Below are 20,767 nucleotides of genomic sequence, written 5' to 3'. Positions count from 1 at the left end.
TGAGATCCATTCGCCTCCAAACAGCTGTATAATTTTCAGAATAATATCCACCATTTTTGCTTCTGATGATATTTCCAAACTGCAACAGCAGCTCAAAAAGCTCTTTGCACATTTAGAGAATCTTCTGCTGACAAGCACGGGTGTCTTCAGTTGAAGGCAATCACTCAGTAAATGAACGTTTCTTTTGCAGCAGGATGCAGTCAAAGCCGCAAAAGTACGACAGGATAATAGCTGACCCTGAAGGAGCTGAGCAGGTATTGGACATGTATTATTAATCAGGTTTTATGGAAACCTGTTCCAACAGAAGAAAGGAGCAGAGTAATATGCCCCATACAGCACTATTCCTTATTATTCACAACTCCCTTAACAATATGCCAGGCATTGTATTCATTATTATTTTATGCACAGGAAAAGTGGAAAATCCTGGCCTGGATTTGATTTTACACGGGGACAGGGATGGATGTGAGCTGCCGGGTTGGCATAATAATATCTAGCGTGGATGACAAACCTTTCATTCTGATGTACAGATGCAGGAAAATGTTTGTGACCTCTCTGGAATTACCAGGATTTCTAAACTGATTAGAAAACAAGGCCTGATTTTCATTTAAGCCACAAAATTATAGATAAACACGATCTGACCAAACTAATTTTAAACAAATAGTGCAGAATCTTGGCAGAAGCTCTTTTAGCAGCAACAACTTTGATCCCAGAGACTGCTTGGGGAGACCTGCAAAACCACGAGGAAGAATTCTGGCCCAGTCCTCCCCAGAAAACTGTTTCAGTTCACCAGTAACTCTGGGAGGTGTTGACTGAACTATCCAGGTCATGCTAACCATCTCAACTGAGAAAAGGTCAGCAGACTGAACTGCTTATTCTAAAGCTGATGTAGAATTCTGCAGTAAATCTATGTTGTAACTTGTGAACTAACTGGAACCCCTTGTAACACTATGCTGTAACCTTCCAAGTGCATGCATTAAAGCTGAGATCAGATCTTATATTGGTGTACTGTGTTTTTTTAACACGCATTTCAAACAAAGTGGTGTTCATTTTTACCAGAAATGCCAAATTCTGCATCATCGTGCTACAGAACATTGCAGCACATGTGTTGCACAACTTGAGGTGGTCTGAATTTGTTTATGAATCTATAAGTGTTCTGATTATAGACTCTCATGTCTACATAAAGCCTTTTGTTTCCCTTTCTAGCTTCTAGCTCCTTAATGTTCCTGCTGTGGTGCTGTGAAAGTTTCTGTGTTCAAGGCACGGCTCTCCCCAATCAATCTTTCTAAAGAAGAGCAGACTTTGTCAGTAGCAAGACACTGTATGCCTTTATTTTGTGGGAGGGGCATCTTTACAACCCATGCTTTCAATCTCATCTCCTTAATTGGAATATGTGATTCTAACTAGCTTTTGGTCCCACGCTCCTTTACAATGTCCCTTCACTTCATTGAGAATTGTGGACATTCATTGATGCACAGCTGTCTCTCACCACAGCATTTCAATCAGTTGACTTTGACTGGACCAAAGCAGCAACTTAGTGCATTTGCTTTTCAGCAAGTCTGTTGTAGAGTTGCTACTTTGGCTGATGGAAAGATGGCTTCGACGTTCTCCTGAACTCCTAATTGTTTTGGTATCTAGAGCAGTTCATGGTGGACTGCAAGGTGCCGAGATCCTGTGGCTGCAGAACAAACCCAAATCATCACCGCTCCACAGAGTCCTGTGAAAACCTTTCACATAAACATCCTGTTTGTTTCCCAGCCTCAAACGATTATTCAGTGTATTCAATAAAGACTTGAAACAGATGTTATCACTTATTGAGGTTGCATTTGTTTCTTATAACAAAGTCCAAATTCTTTGCAGAAATTCTATTAATTGTATAGAGTACTGTACAAAAGTCTTGAGCAGTGCTTAATTACTTTAGGTTTAGTTTACACGGGGCCAGGCTTGAAGTCTTGAGCAATGGTTCTTTAGGATTTTTGTAGGGCTTTGACATTTTCAATCAAGTTCTCATGTCTGATCATTTTCAGAGGAATGCTTTTTCTTTGACCTAGGAAATCATTCAAGCATAAAAAAGGCACATATGTCAAGGGATGAACCAGTGTTGTGCTACAACATTAAATTGTATTTTTAGGCACTTGTACCTTTGTACCACAGTTGCAGCCTGTCATGAAAACACATTTGCTCCAATTTCTTTAAACGAATTTCCAAATGATGTCAAAGATAACACAGCTACACACCAACAATGAGATTTCCAAAGAGCTATTAACAGAAAACTTGGCATATCTCAGCGTGATGTTCAGTGTGTCCTTAAAAAGTTTGAGGAAACTGAAGTGGAAGACAAAAGAAGACGTGGCAGGCATAAAAAACTACTATCTACTAGAGATGGACCGATCCGATATTACGTATCGGTCCGATACTGACCTAAATTACTGGATCGGATATCGGAGAGGAATAAAAAATGTAATCCGATCCATTCAATATCACAAAAGCACCTCACAAACTTGCGACATAGCGTAACCCAGCTCATAAACTTAGCACGTCAGGGGAGTATGGTCTCGTGATAGAGCGGCTGTGGCGTGCGGTCTGGTTGAGCATTTGGAGCCTCGCTACGTGCTTCCAAACCAGCATTTAATCTCCGAGAAAGGTATCCCAGAGAGAAGTAAAGCAAGTGTGCAAGTTCGTCTCTGAATGTTTGTAAAGCATTTCCAGCGAATGCTGGGAGCGACTGCCTCTCATTCTCCCTCCCTGTTTTTGGCCCACTTCGCGTTAGATAAGGAAACCAGCGGATAAACAACAGCAGCACGTTTAAGCTTGATAAACTGTTGTTAGAAGTGATTTAATATTACTTTCTACACCAGGATCTTTTTCTACGTAGCTGACGTAAATGTGCAGGGGCGGATCTAGCAAGGTTTAGCCAGGGGGGCAGGAAGGGCATTAACAGTAAAAAGGGGGCACAAAAACATACTTTTCTTTCTAATTGTCATGTCTAGCTTTTAATAAATAATTATCTGAATCTTACAACCAAAATTTCCATCTGATGTAAAATGTACAGAAATCCATTATTGTATAGAGGAACTATTAAGTCAAATTTATACCCTGGTAAGGTGTAGTACTTTTTCCTTTGGGAAGGCACCATCTGTGCAGTCTGCAATTCTGTTGAAGAAAGATGTTAAATCTATTTAATTATTGTAGAAAAATTATTGATTTCTGTGCATTTTTTTTTTTTACACTTGCATTAAATTACAGTCGATTACGTCAATTAAGCATTATAAAGCAGAGGGCGGGGGGTGGTTCCCTATTTTTTATTATTTTTTGCTGGGAGTTGGCAACCCTATTAGTTAGTGGAAATATTAAGCAACCTAAGTACTCTTTAAAATACCAGAATAGGGAGGATGGTGCAGGTTTAAGTTTATTAGATTGATCAGTTTTGCTGATCTATGAAATATTTTGGGTGCAGTGTATTTTTTGCATACAGGTATAACAGAATAGCTTTATTTTAGTTTAGTTTTTTAAACTTGAGTATGAAAATGCAGCAAGATATTTAAACAAAACATTTTATTGATTATAAAATATGCTATATCGGATTTATATTGGTATCGGCAGACATCCAAATTTATGATATCGTATCGGACATAAAAAAGTGGTATTGTGCCATCTCTACTATCTACAGCACATGAACAGTATGTGAAAGTCATGTCCTTGAGAAACAGGAAAATCCAGCAAGAACCTGACACAATGCCTGAGAGATGGAAAACTGTCACCTAACTACAACCACCTACAAAACACAGTGGAGGGTATGTCATGGTTTCAACCTTGTGGTGTTAAAGATCTTGTCAAAATTAATTAATGCAGAAAATTACAGATTATATTTTCTGTGTTCATCTACGACGCAATACCATTTTTAAAGCATCTGATTGGCAACAGCTTGACTTTTCAGCATGACAATGATCCCAGACGCACTGACAATGCAGTAAAAACATACCTGGATTGAAAAACACACAATGGAACGGATTGGCCTCCCCAGAGTCCAGACCTCAACATTGCTGAGGCAGTGTGGAATCATCTTTTCAGAGAACAGAACAAAAGGCAGAAACATCCAAAGAAGAGCTTTGAATGCCCTTCAAAAGAATCCTGGAGACCTTTTAAAGAAATTGGAAGAAAACTTGCCCAATAAAGTTCAGGCTGTGCTTAAAAAATATCAAATTTTGCATTTCTAACAATTGAAAAAAACAAAACAAAAAAACTTTTCTATGTATGTTTGCACTTGTTTCAATAGATCACTGAACCAATTTCCAATTGTCTGCTCCCCCCCAAAAGAAAAAGTGGCTCAAAATTTTTGCACAGTGGTGCATGTTTCTGCTTATTAGTCACTATTTACATGATGCTCATGTGGAGGATATCATACCACTGTGGTTTACACCATGGAATCAGGATGGAAAGCGCACGAGACACGGTTCTCCCTCTGAAACCTGCATAGACGACTGCAGGGCTAATCCACATGACTCTGACACAATAACCATCTTCCTGAACCGAGAGGCACAAGAAAGTCTGAATACTGAAAGGCATCTTGTTTGCTCTGACATTTTCAAGGCAGACTGCACAAACTATCCTTGTTGTCTGAGCAATAAAGGCTCTATGTAATGTTTATATAATTTCCGTAACTGCAGGCCCTTCAAAAAGTGTCTGCAGTGATTTTAAGAGTACCCTGATTATAGCATGTCATGCACAGCTTTTTGGTTGAAGACATGAATGAGGCTGATTTTAATCATCAGATTCTTTAACTTTCCCAACTCTCATGGCATGAATCTCAGAAGGCATTATGCCATCCACAGTTTCCATCCAAATGTAAAGACATGCAGCCAAAGCACAAAGTGCAGCAACAGTAAACAGGACTCCTGCAGCCCTTCATATCCCTGCTCTCTCATCTTTTTCGTAACTCGAATTACAGTGGTTCCTAATAGATATGAATAAAGTTGTGGTTTTATAATAGAAACAGTCTGACAGACAGTTTAAGATGCAGTATAGAATCCTTGACATAATAACACTGTTTATCATGTTGCTGTTTGGTGGTGGATACATGCAAAGGATCCTGGAACTGCAGTCGAAGAATTTTTGTTCCAGATTACAGCCAGTGAAATTGTAAAGTCATTAGTATTGACAACCCATGCTATCAGTCCTCCTCAGATATAATGTTATTTTGTAGTGAATCATTTATAAAAGTCTGCCATTTGCCTTCTGGCATGCATTTGTTTAGTGGCATTCAGACCACTAAACAAATGCAAAGCTTGGAAGAGGAAACTTGCTCTTATTACAGAACAATAACACAGAATATCCCATAGTTGTGTTCAGCTGCGTCTTCCAGAGGAAGACATTCATCACAAAGAACAATGCTAAGAGTGCATTTTGTTACTTCTTTTTTGTTGTTGTAGAGATTACTTTTGGATTTGAGAACTACACCAGGAAACAGAATGAGCACTTGAATCTTTACAGAAACAGGGAGATGTCCATTCATAGGCCAGTAAGCATTTATTAGAGCAGATAGAGCAATACTGTTGCCTTATTCTAGTTGGTTTTGTCAGATGGGTTAAAAACTGCATTACTAACATACAGATTTGCTTTGATATTACTTTCATAAAGACATTACATATAATGTATTTCAACATAATTTTTTTAAGATATTCCTCAAAACCAGTTTCTCTCAGAGATTCTTCACTGGAAATGTTTATTTCAAGGCATTCAAAATAATATTTTTTGTCTTAGTATCTGCTCTTCTCACTGGTCTTAAAGGGGTGGGGCTCAACTGGTATCTACCATAGACTGTATATAAAAGATGGCTCTAGCTTCAGGAAAAAAAGAGAAGACAGTGTAGAAAATCTTACAACTGCATTCTTTCAAGTGTCCAGCGGGGGGCGACTTCTGTAGTAGCAATAAGAAGTCACACCGTGTGGAAATCAACAGGATGAAGGCCAGCAGCTCCCTTCATCAATAACCTCAGGAAATATTTTCATGAGTTTATGGCCTCAACTGCTAGTTTCAGGTCTTACTTAAAACAACATGACGTTAAGTTTTTTAAATGAAGACGCCATTTAGTCAAAAAGTAGGATAAAGCAAGGTACCCTGTGGTTCCCTGTGACTGATAGTCACTAGCTGTACTTGAAGAGAGCAATGTCCTCAGTTTCCCAATCAGTTCTGCCCACTGGGCCAGATTTACTAAACAGGGCAAAATATTGTGTGAGTGCAATCCCCTAAATAGCGCTCTTAAGTGTGGTTAGTTTTACAAAAGTTGCTGTTTTCTAAAAAACTGGCACAGTCAGTTCATTCCAACATCAAGCACAAAGAATAAGCCATGCTTTTAATCAGAATTAAATTTTGGCATAATTAGCAGTAAACTACACGTCTACTGCTAACTGAAAACTTCATGTTTGTGCGCTGGATTTGACCTTCTACACGCAATATTGTCACTTTGTAAAAACGAGGTCAAATTGCATAAAAGCTCATCAGGAAATAACTCTTCTGCTTTTTTGCTCTATGACCAGTCTGGTCATCCTTATTAAAAACATAATGTTTACTTTTCTAAATTATGGTTTCGATTAGAGTCAAAAAGAAGTGCAGTACGTGTCACAACTGTGAATGAAAAGTAATTAGCCAATAAAGCAAGCAAGCAATTTATTTATATAGCACTTTCCAAACAACTTTCAGCTGAAAACAAAGTGCTGTACACATGACATAACAAATAACAAAGTGAAATAGTATATGTAAAAAAAAATAAAAAAAATTAAACAACAATTTAAAAAAAAAAAAGCTAATTTAATTACAAACCGGATTCCAAAAAAGCTGGGACACTAAACAAATTGTGAATAAAAACTGAATGCAATGATGTGGAGATGGCAAATGTCAATATTTTATTCAGAATAGAATATAAATCATGGAACAAAAGTTTAAACTGAGAAAAGTTATCATTTTAAGGGAAAAATATGGTGATTCAAAATGTCATGGTGTCAACAAATCCCAAAAAAGTTGGGACGAGGCCATTTTCACCACTGTGTGGCATCTCCCCTTCTTCTTACAACACTCAACAGACGTCTGGGGACGGAGGAGACCAGTTTCTCAAGTTTAGAAATAGGAATGCTCTCCCATTCTTGTCTAATACAGGCCTCTAACTGTTCAATCGTCTTGGGCCTCCTTTGTCGCACCTTCCTCTTTATGATGCGCCAAATGTTCTCTATAGGTGAAAGATCTGGACTGCAGACTGGCCATTTCAGTACCCGGATCCTTCTCCTACGCAGCCAAGATGTTGTGATTGATGCAGAATGTGGTCTGGCATTATCTTGTTGAAAAATGCAGGCTTCCCTGGAAGAGATGACGTCTGGATGGGAGCATATGTTGTTCTAGAACCTGAATGTATTTTTCTGCATTGATGGTGCCTTTCCAGACATGCAAGCTGCCCATGCCACACGCACTCATGCAACCCCATACCATCAGAGATGCAGGCTTCTGAACTGAGCGTTGATAACAACTTGGGTTGTCCTTGTCCTCTTTGGTCCGGATGACATGGCGTCCCACATTTCCAAAAAGAACTTCAAATCGTGACTCGTCTGACCACAGAACAGTCTTCCATTTTGCCACACTCCATTTTAAATGATCCCTGGCCCAGTGAAAACGCCTGAGCTTGTGGATCTTGCTTAGAAATGGCTTCTTCTTTGCACTGTAGAGTTTCAGCTGGCAACGGCGGATGGCACGGTGGATTGTGTTCACTGACAATGGTTTCTGGAAGTATTCCTGAGCCCATTCTGTGATTTCCTTTACAGTAGCCTTCCTGTTTGTGGTGCAGTGTCGTTTAAGGGCCCGGAGATCACGGGCATCCAGTATGGGTTTACGCCCTTGACCCTTACGCAAAGAGATTGTTCCAGATTCTCTGAATCTTCGGATGATGTTATGCACAGTTGATGATGATAACTGCAAAGTCTTTGCAATCTTTCGCTGGGTAACACCTTTCTGATATTGCTCCACTATCTTTCTGCGCAACATTGTGGGAATTGGTGATCCTCTACCCATCTTGGCTTTTGAGAGACACTGCCACTCTGAGAAGCTCTTTTTATACCCAATCATGTTGCCAATTAACCTAATTAGTGTTAATTGGTCTTCCAGCTCTTCGTTATGCTCAAATTTACTTTTTCCAGCCTCTTATTGCTACTTGTCCCAACTTTTTTGGGATTTGTTGACACCGTGAAATTTTGAATCAACATATTTTTCCTTTCAAAGGATACATTTTCTCGGATTGAACTTTTGATCTGTCATCTACCTTCTATTCTGAATAAAATATTAACATTTGCCATCTCCACATCATTGCATTCAGTTTTTATTCACAATTTGTTTGGTGTCCCAACTTTTTTGGAATCCGGTTTGTAGACTAAACACACAACGCCCACTGATTTTGGTCAGATTTAGCCCATGTCTGTTTGCAAAAACCCCAAAACCTTTGATGACAGATAAAATGCTCAGCTTGATGCTTCAAAGCAGGACTTTACTTGCAAATTTCAAAGCAATGGCTACATCCATCTATTACATACAGTCTATGCTCCCCACTCAGTGAACTGAGACTAAGGAATTAAAACCCTTTTCTATAATCAACAATTTTAGCCGTTACACAAGAAAAATGTGGCAGGCTGACTGTGATGAATCCAGCTCTGTATTCTCCATTCACCAAAACAGTTAAATGCTTTATTTGAATCAAAAGGACTTCTTATTGGATTATTTACTCATGTTTCCAGGCCACTGTCACTCAAATCTGATCAAATCACACCGACCTCACCCTGAAGAAGCAAAACCTCCCCATATTAAACTCCTTAGCAATAATATTATCAGAGTTCCCCCCGACCTTTGACTTTGATTGTTCTATATTTAGTAATGAATATTTAACATGAGTGAAAGAAAAGATGTCTCATTTCAAACTATGTTTTTTTTAGGGGTGTTAAATCCTTTGGGAAACCTTCACATTGCTTGATGAAGTGGTGCAATCCAATCAATTTCATCTTCTTATCTGCTGGATTTTTTTTTTAAAAAAAAGGTTAATAGTAGTAACAGTGGACAGAAAATAGTCGCTTGTCAAGCTGCAGAGCTGCCTGGATTTCATGTTACCTTGGAAACAAGCACTGGCGCTCCAGCAAGTGAATAAGAAAAGGTAAGACTATGTCCAATCCCCTTAACATGTTTGGTAGATCCCCTTCATCAATCACCTGCATCAGGCTAACACTTACAGTGAATCAGCCAAAACAAGTGATTCACTGCCAGAGGAAAAGCTTTGAAGCAGACGCCTGAGAGCGAGCAGGACCTGCCCACTTTGTCTGAGCCCTGACTTTCTGCGGGATAAAGCTGAGCTTGTCACGGTGGTAAATGCTAAAACGCCACGGGGACCGAGGAGAAGACTTTAAAACAATGGTTACAGACACAACATCTAATTACACAACAAGCCACTAGATCAATACCTGCTTGATGTCCACCTTTCTTTAGACTTCTACTTTGTGTCATTTCTTTTAAACAATCCCATTTGTGCTGAAACAACAGAATGCGGTTTTTACGTACAAGGCTCTGGCAGTCAGTGGAGGATAATAATTTGCTAAATGTTACCACTGATATATTGTAAACACAGAATTGACTTTGAAACAGGGTTATAAAACATTTTACCGCCTGGGTAATAAAACTGAAAAATGCATTCTGTGTGTGCCTGTCTGCGTGTGCGTGCGTGCACGTGTGTGTGGCAGAGGTTCACAGGTGTTTTGAGACGAGTTTGAATACATTTCCATTTTTAAGCGGGATCGGTATGCATGAATATTTTTAAATTGGGAAACTGCGCAACAGCCCCCTTTCGAGATCAAGAAGTACACGATAAAATGGGTCATGTTTTGTGCAGGTGTGAAGCACGGGCGCTCACACGCACACACAAACAGAAGCATAAAAATTGTAAATGCTTCTAGTGGCTTTGTGTTCAGTATAAAAAAAAAAAAAGTGCCATAAATGTGGAGGGGGGGGACTGAAACAAACTTTGGCTATGATGCATACAGCCTCAGACAGGTTTGGACCTCAGCCGGCTGCTTTGATGTTCAGCTACTTCCTGCTGGAACGTTCGCTCAGAAAAATTTCATTCGCTTCCGCTTTTGTTACCTTAACTGCATCTTCCTGTCTATAGTTATGTGTCAGTGCTGCAGCGGTAATCAGCCACCTCTCAATATCTAAATAAATACAAATAATTCAGAGTATATACGTGCCCTGTCGCCTGACTTTGCTAGCTTTCTATTTTTAGGTTCATTTGAGATGATGCCATAAGGAGGGGTGTGCGCGGGGGAGAGGAAAACTGAGAGGGAAAAAAGACAAACTGTATCCACAGTGACATCAATCCAAGCGAGTCTTTGAGCCCTTTAAAGTGAGCAGCGTTGGCTGTTCTCAACCCCATTAGCCATTTTGAAAGATGCAGCAGCGCAATTAGGCAGTTGGCACGAAGGGAGGTGAGGAGGGAGCCGGGGAGTTGTCAGGGGGCTTTACTCTGATAAAACACACAGAAAGAGTAACCCGAGAAGACCAGACTTTAAACAGGGTCATTATACAAAGCTGCTTCTTTTTAGATCCACATTACAGCATGGGTGGGGGGTGTGCATTTTTTATCTCAAAAAGAGATCTATCTAAAATTGCCACAGCTTTAACTAGATGGCTGTTTAAAAATGGCCAAAACAACAAAATATAGACCCATGGGAAATTATTTGTCTCAAATGTTGGAAGCTTTAAGACGATAAAATCAAAGTTCTATTTTAATTGGCCAAAAATAGAATCTCCTTAGCAAGCAATGAAAACACAGAACCTGAGTCACACGACCTGCTGTTGTCAAAAATAACAACACTTAAGTTAGTCTATAGGAAGAGCTAAAGCTAAAGAAAAACTTGAGGTGATGCACAATCATGATCACTGCGTGTGAAAAGAAACACTGAAGCACTGGGTCGAACATCGGCCATGTCAATTATACAGTTGGTCAAAAGGAGCGCAAGTCACTGCATGGCTTGAGTAAGGTATCTTTGTTTGGCTAAGGGTGAGAGGTTGAGATTTTAATTAGGCAAGCAGGTAGGCGAGCCTGCCAAGGAGAACAGAAAAGGTTAGGGAAGGCCAGGTACTGGTGGTAGATGAAGGGAGGTCAGGAAAACTAGACAGGAGAACCGTGTGCAGTCCTGAACACTCATCATTTTCTGACAGGGGTTAGTAGCAGGTAACTCTGTGCCAAGCTACTGGCTACAGGATGAAAAATTACACCACTTAGGAGGTGGAAAAATCCTCTCTTTTCGGACAATGCTAACAACAACTATTACAGATGGACTGTGCTAAAGGATAAGATATATACACGGTGTAAAGGGGCTCCAGTCTCCAAGAATACTAATGCATTTAAAGCCAAACCATGAACATGATTTTTTTTATTCAGGTTGAGTTCAAGGACACACATAATTTCCTAAATGCACTGGATGCTGAGCAGCTGGCACCAGATGAACAGTTTTATCATCAGCTCTTTAAAATGAAAAAAAATTATTATGCATCTAGGTTGCTTGATTAGGACTTGAGGGTCTTAGCAGGGAAGAGTCTTACCCTCAGAGGTATACTGGAAGGGCTTGAATGCATTTTCAGGCTTTAGAAATGAAAACTCTTCTCAAGATTTGTTTTTAAATGACAGCAGGGACGACTGAGGACCATTTAAAAAAAAAATCTGACATAAGAAAATCAACAGGCCGGAAAAAAAGCATCATCCTTGGAAAACCTGTCGCTGTTGAGCCAGTTAAAATGCCTCCAGTCTTACTGTTGTCATCACAATTGTGCACGCAATTTGATCCAATCTCAATACACAAATCAGTTAGCCATGGCTGGCTGACTTGTCAACAAACATGACCCCAAGACGAGGAAAACAATGCTCTCCACGCTTTCAGGCTTTCTTTACTACTAGAAAGAGGCAGCAAACTTGATTTCTTTAAAATATGGTCATGAAGTAACAATTATAGTTACACCTGCTGGCATCTGATCATAATACGGGTTTAACTATCTCTGGATCTGCAGTTACTTACACTTTGCATCAACATGATTTTATTTTCCTGTTTTTTAATTCAACATAACAAATGTCATAACTGAGACATTTTTTGTTTTGCAAAAGATGTATCTTCATCTTAAACAGGAAGCTAGCAACACATTTTGAAAATGTGAGATGGTGGAGGATTACCATTGTGATGCCTCACATCTGCACTTTTTAAAAAATGCGTAGCCATGCCACGGCACGATGTGGATTGGGACACAGTCTCACTGAAACAATTAATACCCTGCCTGTAAAACATATTGGAATGACAGCATATGTGTCTCCAAAAACCTGTATGTCAAGCCGGCTTCAGCATTAATGGTGCCTTCAGAGATGTTATGGTCTGCCATGTGCACTATATCCTCAGTCACACTGGAGTAATAGTACGACAGCGACCTCCTCTCCAAAGGATTCAGTGGAATTTTTCCTCTTTCAGCGACTGAGCGTGCAACAGCCTCAGCCTCTGGGTGATTGCTTTGCACTGAAAGGCGACTGCACAGCTTGCCTGGTGGTAAGCAGCTTGTCTTCAAACAATCACAGTGTGACTTGGCCTGGCTGCAATCACTTTCAGACCAACTGGTGAAGGTTTTTAAATAAATGCAGTCTAATTTAAAAATGCAGACAGTTTGCAAACACATTGTAATCAATCTGAGTCTGTGACACGTATATTTGCAAAGGGGGAATCTATTGAACTGGTTGGCAACAGGATTGTATTGTGTTTATATTATATGAAAGCATGGCTACTGTGCCCCCCCACCCCCCATGTGATTTTAATGTTAACTTGTCATCTTGAGCAACTACGTCACTGTTTGTGGAGGAAGGTCTGTTTCAACTCTGTGTGAATCAGACTGGAATTTAAATTTTAACCTCCTAAGACCCAAACTCTTTCATGGCATGCATTTTTAATTTCTCTTTGCTATTTTGGCTGATTGGGACCTGATGAATGCAAAAAAAAAAAAAACATGATTTTTTTTTTTTTTTACCTGATTTTTGTTTCTGAGAAAAATGAGATCCACACATGAGGACATTCGCTTTAAATTTCAATAGAACAGTAACAGAATAATGTCCTCGTAAGTGGATATTGGGCCCTCGTAGAGCAAAATTTAGTATTTTGGTCTAGACAACCCAAAATGTGATGTCCACATATGTGGACGCCAGGTCCTAGGAGGTTAAATCAGTAACTTGAATTTCTGTGTACGCAGACGGCAACAGATTTGCAGTTTCTGTTGATTTATCACAGTTTGCCATCGTATTATCACAAACACATTGCACAAGTTGCCAAATTTACCCTAGGCAACTGATAACAGACTGACTCATTTTATTGCTATCTTATGTTTGTGTTGACATTCTGAAGTTACTTTGGTGATGAGAATTAGCTGCAAGTGGAGACCAGAGACAGCCACGTCATCTCTGTTCACTTCAATGGACCAGCAATAGTTCATATACTTTTATAAACACTTTTGAAAGTTAGAAACATTAGCTGCACTAAAGCGATGTAGTCGGACAAAACTTTGAGATGGAATTTTAAAATGTAAAAAGGTAAAAAACAAGTCTGCATGTTATCCACTAAACACGTACTGGAACTATCTGAAGGCTACACAAAACAACTGACAACCTTAAATTCTGAAGCCCCGCTGACACAACTCGTTCTCACTCAAGGCCTCTAGCGGCGACCTGGTCCCCTCCTTCAAGTCAACCGCTTCAATGGTTTGAGTGATTTACAAATCATTTTGCTTTTACATCAATTTTCACAGCAGCTCCACTCTTGTGGCTATGCAGTGAGGTTATCCATTTAAAATTATGCTAACTAGCACTTAACAGAGATACAAAGATAAATGAGGCTGCTGGGCAGCCATTGGTTTTGGTCTTAAATCAAGCTATCTATCCAAAGTCATTACAAGTGGTAAATATTAATAATGTCTATCCAACATGATAGCAATCCATCCAACAGTTGTTTAGACATTATACTCAAAACTACAAATATGAACCTCACTTTGTGGCCTGCACAGCTCTTTGCTGCTCAGGAATAGAGACAAACACATCGATTTGTATTTCAGTCATTGCAGCTAAAAAACCTCATTTTCAAGCCAAATGAAAAGCAAATTTACTTACAAAAATTATTCCAATATTCTGCATGTTAGTCTATTTCTTCTGTACTCACCACTCTAATTAAGTAGCTGTGTTGTGAATGTGATACTTTAGTTTCATAAGTTACAGATGACATGAGGGGAGAGTGGTGATGCGGCCGTACCAGAGATGTGTTGAAGGAGAAAAGACCTGTCGATACTTCTGCAGTTCCCACTGGCTGCCAATTTAAATCAACATTTATAGATTGCTTGATGCCTCTTTTAGTGTAATTAATTTAATTTAAGACACTGTCAAAACCGTGAGGACATGATGTTACAACAGGTCAGGGAGATTTACTGTAGGTAGATGTAAAGCGAAAAAACTGTACTGCAGTTCATCATCACAGTAAGGGATTGTCCCAGATGACACGAGCAGCACTAGAGTCTTCACACTCATCTGCATCACAGCACAGCCTGGCACTCCTGAACTTTAAATCAAGTCAATACCAGGGGACAGCAATTTGCCAGCTGTTATGGTGAATGAACTCACTGTTTCATGGTTCACAAAGACTTACTTACTTGGACATAGTTCGACCAGAATGATGCCAGGGAAACAGGACGTTGCCGACAGCTGCCCGATAGCTGTACACACCCAAAAGCCCGAGGGCGAGGGCAACCTTCGAGACCCACGAGCACCGTCTTTGAACCAGGAAGTAGATGAGAACCAAACAGAAAGCGGACAGCAGGGAGAGGACCACCTTGTGCTCAGAGCTAGAGAGAAAATGGAAGAGAACAGTCACTGGCTGAGAAACGTGCCAAGCACTCAAATGATGAGGAAGGGATTTGGAATTTTCACAATGAAGTTTATATATTTTTAAGGTAAATGCTCAAAGTATTACAGTTGGCCAAGTAGTGGCTTCAGTTCCAGCTCATTATTATTATTTTTGGACTCTGCTAGTAAGTAGTAAGTAAAGTTTATTCATATAGTATCTTTCTCAGACATGTGTCACAAAGTGTTTTACAAGAAGGTAAGAAGACATAATACAGTCATAGATACATCATAAAACACCTGTCTAATTGAAAGCTTTTTGAAATAAAAAATGTCTTTAGCTGCTCTTTGAAGGTCTCCATCGAGTCCAGACGCCGTAGAAATAGTAGAAGTGCATTCCACAGTCTGGGGGCAACAGCTTGGAAAGATCGGTCCCCTCGAGTTCTAAAACGAGTGTGGGGGACCACTAAAAGGTTTTGATTCAAAGACCTCAGGTTACCAGGTATGTGTACAAATCAAATCAGCAGTATAGGGAGGGGCCTGTCCCTGTAATGCTCTAAAGGTTAAAACTAGAGTTTTAAAATGGAACCTAAATCTGATTGGGAGCCAGTGTAGCAACTTCAAAACAGGGGTCATATGAGTCATATGAGCTCCCTTGTTCGAGTGGGTCAGTAGCCTCGCTGCAGAGTTTTGAACATCCTGTAGACAAGCTAGCCCTTTCTTGTTTAGACAAGTAAACAGGCTGTTACGGTAGGAGAGCTAGAGTGGCTTTGCGTTACACACTTCAGGATAATCCTTAGTATTCTGAACTGTGAATTCCTATCATCTATCAGTTAATTTACTGTCTAAAAAAGGCTATTTTCTCCTTTCCTTTTAAGGCCACATTCTTGAAAAACAAGATGTCTTCTGACTGGGCTGCCCCTCACACCTGGCTCCACCCACAGGTGGGTGGGGCTTCTGTCTTCACAGCCATAGACGTGTCCCTGAGTTGACTCGACAAATCCAAGAAAAGAAAAAATATTGATAGACCAGCTGATTAAAGCAGTTTGACGCTTTAGCTCCTGGCTCTCAGGGATTACTTGGACATACACTCACCTCATTACTGTGAACTGACTGTCTTTAATATGACCGTTCACCAGTGTAACTGTATATATAATAACACATGAAGAGAAAGCATTACAGGTTCTCATTTGAAGGCTGAAGGTGAGCATTTACTTTGATGAGATGAAATACTGTCAGTCAAATCCTCTAGATTCAGGTTAAATTTAAAAGAGGCACAGCCCCTCAATTGTTTACTGGATTAAAGTCTGTAATTACGCCACACTGAGCACCGATAGGAAATAGTAAGACATCAAAGGACATATCAAAGTTGAAGCCGTGTATTTAGCCATTAGCTGGATCAGACTGGCAGTGGACGTTGAATACTTTGAGACAAGATGAGGCATAACGCTACCTGGATCTCATTATCCAAGCAACAGGCACTGCAGGTAGGAAGAAAGGGCAACACTGGACAGGGAAAAGGTCAGAATCCACATCTCTGTTCCACATTGTGATGAATGTTAAAGAACAAACTATAATCCCCCTGCCTCGCACTGCTGTCAGAATATTAATGGCTCTGAAAAAGCCACAGTTTTTACAGAGAAATCACAGTTTTCCTTCAGTCTGGGCAATCTGAAGACGATTTTCTCTTCTTGAATCTTTAAAAAAAAAGAAAATGTAAGTGGGTAGTCCTATCAGCTTCTCAGCTAGAAAAACACATTTAAAATGTTTTAGTGTCAGAAGAAAAGACTTGTTCTGTGTGTTAACACCACACAGCTTCCATTAGATGTCTAGATCTAGCATTGAAATCTAAATGTATTGTTCACTGAACCGCTTTCATTACGTCTACTACAGTAAGTAATATCCTATATCACGGCTTTCCCCAGAGAACATCAATGAATTTGCTACATTGATCTGTTGCATTTGTGTGTAGGTGGAGAAACAAATTGAGATTGAAAATCTTGTTGCTGCACTGCATTTTAGCCTACTGAGTATACTGTCTGCAGACAGTTTGCCTTTCTGCAACGAATGTATCCCCATGTGACGGTTGAACTTCTATCCTTAAACAGTGAACGACGCCTGTTCTTTTTGAATTCTGTTTGATTTGTCCTAACACATCAAGTGTAGGTTTTTTTTTTTCAAATTGTAGTTGTGTTGGAAATAAGTTCCTGTTATGTCCTGTCACCTTCATGCTGCCACATATCCACGTAAAAAGAGAAATATACCATACAGCATGACACAGAACTAATGGTCCTCAGCTTTGCTAGCACACCAACACCAACAATACAACACTGGTTGTCAGAAAAAACAACATAGTTAAGATTTTGCTGTAGAGCCATATCAGCAATCAGTTTACCACTGTAAATTTAGCTTTGAGTAAAAGAGAGCAAATACACTTGAAGGGATTTATGCATGCATGTAACAGATTTCAGATAAACTTCTGAACTTCGGTGTAATCGCTTTTTGTACCCGGCCCTTTTGCACAGCTTAACACAAACACATCAGAGACAGAACCCTCCATCCTTTTGCTATTCATAGAGTCATCTGATTTTCCCTTGAGGAGCGACTTAGGAATAAAAATGCTGCCAAGCTAATCTTGAATCAACCAAGAAGCTGTTACTGTTGCCACTCTCTCTTTGTTTTGCTGCCTAGTTAAACAATAAATGTGCACAAACCAACAGTGATGGTTAGTTAGGTAGTATTACTAGCTTTCATGCATTAGAATTAGAATCAATGTTTCTGTAACAATGAAAAATATGACTGTGCAAGAAAAGCATCACTGTAGTAATAGAACTATAATCCTCCACATTTCTCCTCAACTATTTACAGTTTTATTGTCCTTTCTAACATTGGTTGATTTTCACAGCTGTAATTACTAACAATACAATGATCACTATCTGTCCAACTAATAGTTACACAAAGTTAGCGACTACTTAATAAACATAGTTTAGCATTTAGCACATAAAAACACTTGTCTTGCTATCCAGGAGGTAGCTGGCTAATCTACTAGCAACTGACCACTTGCTAAGAGGAAATATGAGTGCCTTTGGGTTTTTATTCAGGTAAAGTGACTGGAACTGGGAAACAATCACTGACCACTTAATAAAACACACCTGTTCAACTGCTCAGGAATGGAAATATCTTACCAGCAGCCTGTCACATGGTAGCAACTTGTGGATTTATGCAATTTAGGCATTTAAGTGATAGCCAGAGAAGAATGGTCAGACTGCTTCACGCTGATAGGAAGGCAACAGTAACTCAAACACCCAGTTGTTACAACCAAGGTATGCAGAAGAGCATCTTTGAACGCAAAAGCAGTAACTGTAATTGCTGTCAGCTAGCAACAGGAAACTCCAAAATTAGACAATTGAAGACTGATGAGTCTAGATTTCTGATGCAGCATTCAGATGGTTGGGTTCAAATTTGGCAGTGAGTGTAAATTCACTACTACATGGCATTAGGTGATGAATCATCAGTGAAACCAGTTAATTCTTACCTGCTTTCCAAATACTGCCTGCATTTTCTTGATATGAATAAAATACAGTGACTCAAATATTTAAACTACTTAAAATTGAAGCATCAAAGTTAATATTAGATAAATAAACCCACCTGTTGAGCCAATGCCCAACGTCAGGGATATGAGCCCACTGCACCCCAGTTTGGTTGAGGGAGCGCAGTAGCCGGCAGCAGAGCAGAGTGAATGGTGGCGTGGCTAACGCTAACCACTTCTCTGAGAAAATCTCTGCTTTGGGGTGAGCGGAGGGATGACGGTCTTTGGAAGGGAGGATATGCTCTTTGTCATCTCCAGAGCCCCTCTTCTCTCTGAAGTACTTGCGGCAGACATCCTGGAACACGGTGAGGCAGAGCGTGTTGAGCAGAAAGTACCAGGTTTGGTGCTCTTCCTCTACAAAACTGCTGGCCGCCAGGCTGAGAGTGTGACCGACGGTGCCGGCCAGCAGCAAAACATCCAGCTCTGACAGCGACCAGTCAACCTCACTGCTCCTCAGAGGAGACTGTGAAAGAGAAGAAAAGAGAATAAAAAACAGGAGATTTAGAGCAGGCTGTAAAATCAAAAATAAAAGAGGCCCCCAATATCTTCTGCGCCACAGCTGTATTAATTTCTGCAACTCATTCTGTTAAATTTAGGATCATTTTAAATACAGAGGAAAGAGCTATTCCATCCACACAGGCCCGACTACATACTCAACCTACTTTCACCTCGCCCACCCCAGAGTGATGGCATCACAATTCTCAGTGGGACAATTAGATGGATGAAACTATTGCTTGGGTGATTCACACTAATATAGCACAATACTGAAAACCTCAGCTCGTGACACTCATTATATGACTCATGCACTTCACAGTACTAGGATTACTGCCTCGTGCTTCTAGCAGTCATGTAGCAGTTCATAACAATGAAAGCTTTGAATGGGAGCTTCCTTTAAAAAAAAAGAAGAAAAAAAAAGACTTTACCTCATTCATTTATTCCGTAATTTGTAGGAAATTCTGTCAAAATTAGCATAGATTCTTAAATCGGGGCTGTGAGGTTACAATGACCGTGACCATGACCATCAGATTTTAAAGTCCAATTAGATGTTTGTGCCAAATTTTAACAAATATTCCCAAGGTGTTCCTGAGAATTCATGAGCTAGGCATGAGTTATGCCTAAAAATGTCTGTCGTAATAATTAATCAGTGTTACTATACTGTAAGATGAGATTTGAGATTTGAGATTACCCATGATGCATTGAGTATTTCCTTTTCAGTCACCTTTCTCACTCAACATGTGTTAACAGACCTCTCTGCATTGAATCATATATGTTATTAATCTCTGTCTCTCTTCCACAGCATGTCTTTATCCTGTCTTCCTTCTTTCACCCCAACAATCACAGCAGATGGCCGCCCCTCCCTGAGCCTGGTTCTGTCGGAGGTTTCTTCCTGTTAAAAGGGAGTTTTTCCTTCCCACTGTCACCAAAGTGCTTGTTCATAGGGGGTCATATGATTGTTGGGTTTTTATCTGTATGTATTTTTGTAGCGTCTACCTTACAATATAAAGCGCTTTGAGGTGACTGTTGTTGTGATTTGGTGCTGTATAAATAAAACTGAATTGAACTGAATACACAAAATGGACTTAATTAATTAACTGTGTTTTATGCTGATAATGTAAGGCAGAAAGAGGCACTTAGGTACATGCATTATGGGAGTGTTCCAAAGTTTTTCCTGATTGGAGAAATGTTTTGGAATATATGGACCAATGGTTGAAGTGTGGTTTGTCCAGAGGCTCATGCCAGACTGATTCTTGTGATTTGGAAATGATCTCAAACCCTGATGCTAAAACTGTGGACTGAACAGATAATGAACACTGCTGACTATGAGAAGATGTTGGCTTAATTGTGAAAATGAGCTGGCCTAAGAGCAACGGAAAGTTTCTGTGACTTCAAATCCAAAGTGAAAACATAACTTGTGTGTACTGGATGTTCGCCAAACCAATATTACCCAACAACTTATTGCACAAATTGACTTATATATGTTAGGGAACGGCTGTGTGCAGGCAGGAGAAGGACCCAAAGTGCAGACTCCGGAGACAGAAAGTAACTCAAAACAGCTTTAATGTTAAACTCAAAAAAGTAACAAAACTGAGTATCCAAAAAATAACTTACACGGACAGAACACACAGCTAGATAAACGGTAGATCGCGACAATGACAAACTGAAACACAGGGCTTAAATACATAGAGGGAGCAATCAGGGAATGGACAACAGGAGGGAAACACAGCTGGGGCAAATCAGAACTGACGAGA

At 39.8% G+C, this 20,767-nt stretch overlaps 1 protein-coding gene across 2 annotated transcripts in view; it reads right to left on the bottom strand.

Annotated features, from left to right (window-relative positions):
- pigg (phosphatidylinositol glycan anchor biosynthesis class G (EMM blood group)) overlaps nt 1-20,767 on the bottom strand; it is a 97,090-nt gene that overhangs the window by 27,415 nt on the left and 48,908 nt on the right. For both annotated transcript variants that reach the window (XR_014876087.1, XM_085172729.1), the window contains exons 9-10: nt 18,578-18,981; nt 14,740-14,931 (exon numbers count right to left, since the gene is read on the bottom strand). Coding sequence is in view for 1 of the 2 variants with exons in the window: in XM_085172729.1 (XP_085028855.1) it covers nt 14,740-14,931; nt 18,578-18,981 (596 nt within the window). In the remaining variant the exon portion in view is untranslated. The remainder of the gene's footprint in view (nt 1-14,739; nt 14,932-18,577; nt 18,982-20,767) is intronic.

Source organism: Neolamprologus multifasciatus, chromosome 2 (genome assembly GCF_963576455.1).
Source record: "Neolamprologus multifasciatus chromosome 2, fNeoMul1.2, whole genome shotgun sequence".
NCBI classification, from domain to species: Eukaryota; Metazoa; Chordata; class Actinopteri; order Cichliformes; family Cichlidae; genus Neolamprologus; species Neolamprologus multifasciatus.
This window is presented reverse-complemented; position numbering and strand designations above follow the sequence as displayed.